Source organism: Leucoraja erinacea, chromosome 14 (assembly GCF_028641065.1).
Source record: "Leucoraja erinacea ecotype New England chromosome 14, Leri_hhj_1, whole genome shotgun sequence".
Lineage (NCBI taxonomy): Eukaryota > Metazoa > Chordata > Chondrichthyes > Rajiformes > Rajidae > Leucoraja > Leucoraja erinaceus.
The window spans coordinates 13,582,134-13,590,763 of record NC_073390.1 but is presented as its reverse complement, the minus strand read 5'-3'; the positions used below and the strand labels follow the sequence as shown (position 1 = coordinate 13,590,763).

The following is an 8,630-nucleotide window of genomic DNA, read 5'->3' as shown; positions in this document are numbered from 1 at the left end:
CGCCAACCGGCCCCGACCGGCTCCAACACGCGGCCACCCGCCGGCCGGCACCTGCCCGGCTCCTTTCGCCAACCGCCAGCCACTCTCTGGCCGGCTTTACACGCGCCCTACTTCCCGCCGCGGACTAACACCGACTGGGGGGAGGGGGATGTCCGAGCACTCCGCCGTTACGGGGTTTCTCCAACTGCCCCTTGCACAAGCCTCCTTGCAACTCGGCCCAAGTGAAACACTGGGAACCAAAGATCTTAGAGCTATAAGATCTTTGCTGGGAACATCACATCTTCCTACGTCTTTAAACATGCAAGTCAAATTATTTCAATAAGCAACACGGTCATAGGAAATGCATAGCTCTTAAATTATGATCTCTCAAATTTAATGAGCTTAGAGTCAAAAGAGTGTGTTATTGTCATATGTCCCAGATAGAACAATGAATTGCGTACAATGCAGCAGCACAACAGAATATGTAAACTACTCTGAACAATATAATAAATGAGAAAAAAAAATTAAGTGTGTGTAGGCACACACACACACACACATAAAGTACACATTGAAAACAAACTAACAATAATAGTGCAATAATAGGGTAGTTCAGAGCTTATTTGAGGTTGTAGTGTTTAATAGCCTATTGGCTGTGGGGAATAAGCTGTTCCTGAACCTGGATGTTACAGTTTTTAGACTCCAGCACCTTCTTCCCGATGGCAGGAGTGACATGAGTGTGGACAGGGTGGTGTGGTGGGACTCTGATGGTGCTGGCAGCCTTTTTGAGGCAGCGATTCCATTAAATCCCTTCGACAGTGGAGAGGTCAGAACCTGTGATGGACTAGGCAGTGTTCACAACTTTTTGCAGTCTTCTGCGCTCCTGAGCATTCAAGTTGCCGAACCAGGCCGTGATGCAACCAGTCAATAGGGTGATTTCACGAAAGGTCACTGGAGCGTAGATCCGCACCCACGTGACCGAAAATCTCAAGTGGAGGACATGCTAGACATCCGGTACATGTTAGTGGATGGGAAAACACGCACTTTCCCACCCGTTAAAAACATAGAAAACGGCCAGGTTTTGATCTGCAATTTATTGTGCCAGTCGGGGTGACCGTGAGGCACAGCTACCTAGATTTACAGTTAAAAAAAAAGATAGAAACTAAGGTAAATTAAAGAGGGAGCTGAAGGTGCCAATCCAGCGGAAGTGAACAGCGGACATTTGCCGTGGAGATTTAAAGGTCCAAAATATCGGGAATTATCGCGTTTGCTCGCTGAATTTCATCAAAAGTAAGGCATTATTGACTTACTTTTGATGAAATTCAGCGAGCAAACGCGATAAGGTCGGATTTGGAATGGGAGGGGGAGTTGAAATGCTGAGCCACAGGGAGATCAGGTTGGTTAATGCGGACCGAGCGGAGGTGCCTTGGTCTCACCAATGTAGATCAGCTGACATCTAGAGCAGTGGATGCAATAGATGCGGTTGGAGGAGATGCAGGTAAACCTCTGTCGCACCTGGAACGACTGCTTGGGTCCTTGAATGGAATCGAGGGAGGAGGTAAAACGACACGTGTGTAGCATCTCTTGCGGTTGCAAGGGAAAGTGCCCGGGGAGGGGGTGTGAAGGGAACAACACAGCAATTTTGTCTACCTTCGATTCTCCAGCATCTGCAGTTCGTTCTTGAACATGCTTCATAAAGTGCAAGAAAGGTATGTTGTTGACATGCAGAGTTTTTCCAGTGTTTATATCTTGTACTCTTCTCCTCTCCAACCATGCATAACCCACAATCTACACAAATAACATTAAGGATTATCAATTACCAACTTGCTTTAAAATTAACTTACAATCACTTGACTGCAGATGCTGGAATTTGGAGCAACAAACAAAGTGCATGAGGAATCATATTAATTATTTTCTTTCTTTAAGCTTTCCCCCCTGAATTATAAAAAACTGCAATAGACCTTGAACCCCAGTGTGTGTCCTTCAAGAATGTGTAACAATTTAAAGGTGTTCTAAGTTCTTTATTTACCTACAGCAATTAAGTAATTCCATTTTGAGCTGCTTATGAACCTTTCAAGCTAACAAACTGATAAAACACCACAATGGTAAATGGTAAACCTACTCTACGTCTGGTTAACAGGTGGCCACTTTACGATGTAATTGTGACCATGTGCCTGGCCTGAATGCTATGTCTATCTGTGACCCAATCTATAAAGAGTGTCCCAAGTGGTGATCCTGCCTCTGAAGGTGTTAGTTGTTGGTGCCTGAGATGGCAGCAGGAACATAAAAGGTAGATTACAATTAAAATACAAAGTACTTGTGCTGTAACACCAGGATCAGCACTCAACCAAGCAAAACCCAAGCCCAAAGCTAAAGTAGTATCTAAACTGCTTGTACGCACGGTGGTAATGACAAAATCTAACTCCATATGCAATAATAAGCTACCTACATGTTAAGCACATAAAAACTGTTTGTGTAGGTACAGGTATATCATTGGAGTTATCAAGTGGGCACCTCCCTTCACTGGTGTTTCGTTGAGTTAGGCCCACAACACCTCGGCTCAACAGTTAGTTGTGGCATCCCAGAACCACCCCCTTCAATACCTGCTCTCACCACCTATCCTACCAGTATCTACTAAATAACGGAAACTTACACAAAATACACTTACAAAGAAATACACATACCCCAGGTTATACACTTCCCTTCTGCAGGGACTGATCAATAGTGCATTCATGTCACCTAAGTGCCAACCTATGACTATATCTAACAAGAGAGAGACTAACTAAATCCTCTTTACATTAATTGACATTACCACTACGAAAATGCTTGCCTTCAAAATCCTTTGTTGTCACTATTAACTAGAAACTTAAATAGACCAATCACATATGTACTATAAGAGATCATATTCTGTGACTAGCCCATCACCTTCTAAATCTCAAGGGCCACACTATTGTTCGCCAGGCATGTCAGGATAAGTGCGACAACACTTAACAATCTAGACACTAGGATAATGGCACACCTTTGCCAACTAGCCTGAATTGTCACATCGTTCATTACTGGCGTGCATACCATCCATGAGATGCACTGCAAATACTCACCTTGGCTTCTTCATCCTAATATGTGGCCTCTATCCCTAAGTCAAGTCAAGTCAAGTCAAGTTTATTTGTCACATACACATACGAGATGTGCAGTGAAATGAAAGTGGCAATGCTCGCGGAACAACAAAACAACCACACAAATTATAAACACAATCATAACACACATATTCTTTTACATAATAAATAATTGAAGGAAAAACGTTCTGTACAGTTAGCCCCTGGTGAGAAAGGCGTTTACAGTCTGAATTGCCTCTGGGAAGAAACTCCTTCTCAACCTCTCCGTTCTCACTGCATGGCAACGGAGGCGTTTGCCTGACCGTAGCGGCTGGAACAGTCCGTTGCAGGGGTGGAAGAGGTCTCTCATGATTTTGTTTGCTCTGGAGTTGCACCTCCTGTTGTATAGTTCCTGCAGGGGGGTGAGTGAAGTTCCCATAGTGCGTTCGGCCGAACACACTACTCTCTGCAGAGCCTTCTTGTCCTTGGCAGAGCAATTCCCGAACCAGATGGTAATGTTCCCAGACAAGATGCTTTCCACCGCCGCTGCGTAGAAGCACTGTAGGATCCTCGGAGACACTCTGAATTTCCTCAATTGCCTGAGGTGGTAAAGGCGCTGCCTTGCCTTACTCACCAGTGCTGAGGCGTGTGATGACCATGTCATATCCTCAGAGATGTGGACTCCCAGATATTTAAAACAGTTCACCCTATCCACAGGATCCCCATTTATACTCAATGGAGTGTACGTCCTCGGATGATGTGCCCTCCTAAAGTCCATGATCAGCTCCTTCGTTTTTTTGATGTTCAAGAGGAGGCTGTTCTCCTGGCACCAGAGTGCTAGATCAGCCACCTCCTCCCGGTAGGCCCTCTCATCATTATCTGAGATCAGGCCCACCACCACAGTGTCATCAGCAAACTTAATTATTGAATTGGAGCTGAACCTAGCCACACAGTCATGTGTGTACAGGGAGTACAATAGGGGGCTGAGGACGCAACCCTGGGGCGATCCTGTGCTCAGGGTGAGGGACTTCGATGTCTAAGGAAGGCAAGCATAGCAAAAGCATGGGAAAATCACCATCCTGATTTGGATATCCTTCATCATTAAAACCGTGCAACATCTGACCCAACATCACGGTCCTTCCATAAGTTTGTGTATAGCCCGATTCACTTCAACCAACCTCCCTTCCATTGATTCCACACTGCTTTAGCATAGCCACCAGAATAATCAAGGATGAGTCTCACTCCGGTCACTCCCTCTTCTCCCCTATCCCATCAGCTAAGAGGTACAGAAGCGTGAAAACACACACCTCCAGATCCAGGAACAGTTTCTTCCCAGCAGTCATCAGGCAACTCATCCATCCTATCCACAACTAGAGAGCAGTCCTGAGCTACTATCTACCCTCAGACGATCTTTAATCAGACTTTACTGGACTTTGTCTTGCACTGAATGTTATTCCCTTTGTCATGTATCTGTATACTGGATGGGTCGATTGTAAACATGTTTAGTCTTTTGATGAACAAATGAAAAAGTGCTCTGGATGAACAGCAATCTCCCTCTCCCCCTCCCCCTCCCCTCCCATTCTCTCTCTCTCTCTCTCTCTCTCTCTCCCTCTCCCTCTTTCTCTTTCAGGAATCATTGAATGATTCTTCCTTCGTCGCACTTTGGAACCACCAAACTGTGAGCAAAGATCCCAGTGATGTCACACATGCTTTTCATATGAGGGCACTACCTTGTAAGCAGAGTGCTGTACAATGCTCCCATGTCTGCATCCTTCACTGTCTCTTTCCCCCTATATTTTTTTTCATCTAATATGCAGGCATTTCCTCTAACAAGTAATCACAAACACCCGCCTAAATTAACATCAACTAGAAGTAAGAATGTGTGTCAGATAGCCTTTCACACGTGATATTCTGGACATCATCCAATGCTTTTCTCCCATATGTATTGAACTTGTATTTTGAAGTTCAATTACATGTGATGGGACTGAGTACAAGGGTGCAGCACTAATATCGTTTTATCTGGCTTCACTGCCTCCAAGAGCCAACTGGCCTGCTGAGGCAGATAACGTCACCCTGGGTCACAAATACAAATCCATGCTTTGGCCACAAGCCAACCCAGGGCCTCAGTTCCAATTAAAAACAAAATAAGCCACATTTAAAAGAAAGATCTGAGTCGATCTACAGAATGAACAACCAGTATATTGATATAGGCAACGAGACAGTGTATATCATACAACAGAAATCAAGTTTCTATGCAGTGTTCTCACACATTGATAGAAAGTATATCATTAAGCAAAAGGGAAAGTTGCTTTGGTGGAATCCAGTTGATATGAATGGAGCAATTGATTATTGGCTGAATTACAGTTCTTTGTCACTTTACTTGTTCCGGATTGAAATACTCAGGTCCTATTTCTCCTGGCCCTATCCAAAACATGTGTTTGCTGGAAATTGTACTTGTGAAGAAGGAGTTCAATCAATAGTAACACTGCACAAAGTGCTGAAGGAACTCAGTGGGCCAGGCAGCATCCGTGGAGGGAATGCACAGATGACAATTTGGGTTGGGACCCTTCTACAGGCTGCAGATTTCAGATCTATCTGCTGTTTCTCGTGTGTCTATAATGACGCTGTTAGCGTGCCGGATAAATTGGGCGGGGAGGTTGTTTCCACAAGAAACCACCACGCACCTCCATTAATAAATATCTTTCTTCAACACATGCTGTTATCTCTTTAATGGTCAATTATCTCACAATCACAAGTCATGAAGATGCCTTCTCCACTGTAATGGGTCCCACAATCAAATGTTGTGGTTCTGACAAGTAGTGTACTACTCTTCATCCTTATTTGTGCTACTGTGTAAGTCTCACACAGACTCACATTGTCTCCCAAGTATTTCATAAATAATGTTCCCCTACACTGCTACTTAAAACCAATGTGCTTTCTCCTTTATTCCTCATTCCTATGCAGGGCATTTCAACCTGCAACATTAAGTTTGTTTCTCTTTCTACTGTACTTTTTTTGCCTGACCGGCTGAGTGTTTCCAGCATTTTTTGTTTTTATTTCAGACTTTCAACATCGGAAGGGGATTTGAATTTCATTGTATGAACGTCACCAGTTTTCCAAGGAGTGAAAGTTCTCAAGGAACTTCAGGCATTGGAGTAGGTTGTCTGGCAGCAGTGGATACTGTAATACCTAGGTCAAAGAACCCCCTACCTCAGATAAAGAGGAAAAAGTGAATAAAATTACGGACATGAAAGTGTCGCACCGTGTCCATGGTAAACAACACTCATCCATTTGGTTTCAGAATAAAAACACCATCCATGAAGACCAGGTTTTAATTATAGGTGATTCTTGCCTGTTCCTTGGTATACAGATGGCACAGTGGTGCAGTTGGTCACACAGTCACACTGTCACACAGCGCCAGAGACCTGGGTTTGATCCTATCCTTGGGTGTTGTCTGTACAGAGTTTGTACATTCTCCCTGTGACCTCGTGGGTTTCCTCCAGGTGCTCTGCTTTTCTCACACATCCCAAAATCGTGTGGGTTTGTAAGATAACCGGCCTCTGTAAAAATGTCCCATACGTGTTGGGAGTTGATGAGCAAGTAGGTTAACATAGAACTAGTATGAATGGGTGAGCGATGGTTGGTGTGGACTCGATGGGTCGTAGAATCTGTTTCCATGCTGTATCTCTAAAAATAAAAATAAAACTGAGGTTAAAAATAAGTCAAATGCATCCAGCTAACTCCGTCAGAAGTATAGACAAAAATTGCTGGTGTAGTTCAGCGGGTCAGGCAGCATCTCTGGAGAGAAAGGTCGGGTGACATTACAACATTATAGGTCGGCACCCTTTTTCAGACTGAAAGTAGGGGGGTGGGGGGGAAGAGCTGGAGGCGACAAAGGACCAGTTCCGATCGGGGCCGGCTGACAGAAGTATGTTCATTAGTAGAACTCTACCAGCTTACCGCTGCTAAATTACTTGATGGTTATTAATTAACATAAAAAGAAATGCATGCTCATGTTGCTGGCCTGACTGTATTGGTTCAAGGTTCACTATAGCCTGTTCACTGCCAAGATTCTTTTCACTTGTATACTCTGACCTGAAAATACCCTGGGTGGCACTGACAGGTTAATCTCCATATTTCCTTATGATATTAAAGAAGGCCATTTGGCCTCACAGTTCACAAATTTGTGATTAAGCAAATGATTTTAAGTAGAAACATGAAGCATAATATTGATCTGGCGATATCTGATCGTACCCGATACACTGCAGACAGGTCTAAATATTCATTAACTTATTTCTGTCGCGATTATGCTGATATTTGAACTGTGGAGACTAGCAGGATTGAGCATGCTTCCAATGTGTTTAAAGTCCATGCTTAGGTGATAAGCCTTTTGATTACAATGTAATTCAGCAGCCGCAAACCTGTACAGTCTAAGCACTTGGAGATAGGCACAAAGTGCTGGCGTAACTCAACGGGTCATAACACTTGGAGAACGGATTAGCTCCTGCCTGGAGCAATGATAAAATACTGTAAATCCATGGACTGCTGCAAACCAGTGAATAGCAATAAATGGCTATACCCCACGCTGCTTCTTTGTGTCTATGGATTCTTCTCAACAATGAGACCTTCGGAGCCTTTTTTAACACCCTATCTTGTTGGACCTGACAAAAATTTAACCATTGACCAGGTAAGTATCAAAAAGTATATATTTGAATAAATACAAAACATCTTCAGACTAGATGCAGCTTTACCTTCCATCGTCAAACATCTCCTCCACTTCGGCATTTAGTTTTATGGCAATGTTGGTGATGTCGAACAGTGAAGCGAGAATAATCTGTCCTGATTTATTTGATCAAAACCTCTCAGAATCTTTTTGAAACTGAACCAGTGAAAGTGAAGAATATTCTACCATAATTGACCCATGAAAGTTGCCCCTTCTTCCCTCCTTTACCCTTATTATGGATTCCATATGATGACTCTTCTGCATTATATATGTTTTGTGGTTCAGGTTGGTCGATGAATTGACTGCTGTAAATTGCCCCCTTGCGTGCAGTTGAATGATAGAATCTAGGGGTAAACAAGCCAAAGAAAATTCCTCGACTACAGTATAATAACCGGGAAAAAATTAATATTAAGATTTTGGAAAGGCCCTATAACCCCCACAATTAAAATGTGGATTGTGGAAATGTCGGAAACCCTACATCTAGAAAGAATTAGACTTGTCTTAATGGACAAACAAGAAGTTTTTGTTAAAATATGGGCTCCATTCATTATCTATTTGAAGGGGTAGATTGACCCAGCACATAAACCCGACTGAAACTTGAACTCAGGATTAGATGAAAAGTTATACCTTATAATCTACGAACCTTTCTCCAATGATGTATTATGTAATTAATTCCACCTTTTCTGTGTTTTGATATTTCTAACTCTTTTTTTCTCTTTCTCTCTTTTTCTATCTATATAAAAAAATCACTAGAAGCAGAATTAATCGACAATTGAAAATTTAAATAATGTATGATTGATGTATACGAAAAGTTTTTTTTACTATAATATGTAACTATA

The 8,630-nt window shown here is 42.9% G+C and overlaps 1 protein-coding gene across 1 annotated transcript in view; it reads left to right on the top strand.

Annotated features, from left to right (window-relative positions):
• Positions 1 to 1,420: 1,420 nt before the first annotated feature.
• Positions 1,421 to 8,630, top strand: part of LOC129703786 (thiamine transporter 2-like) — an 18,769-nt gene continuing 11,559 nt past the window's right edge. The window contains exon 1 of the mRNA XM_055646498.1: positions 1,421 to 7,755. Within this exon, the coding sequence (XP_055502473.1) occupies positions 7,585 to 7,755 (171 nt within the window). The 5' untranslated portion in view covers positions 1,421 to 7,584. The remainder of the gene's footprint in view (positions 7,756 to 8,630) is intronic.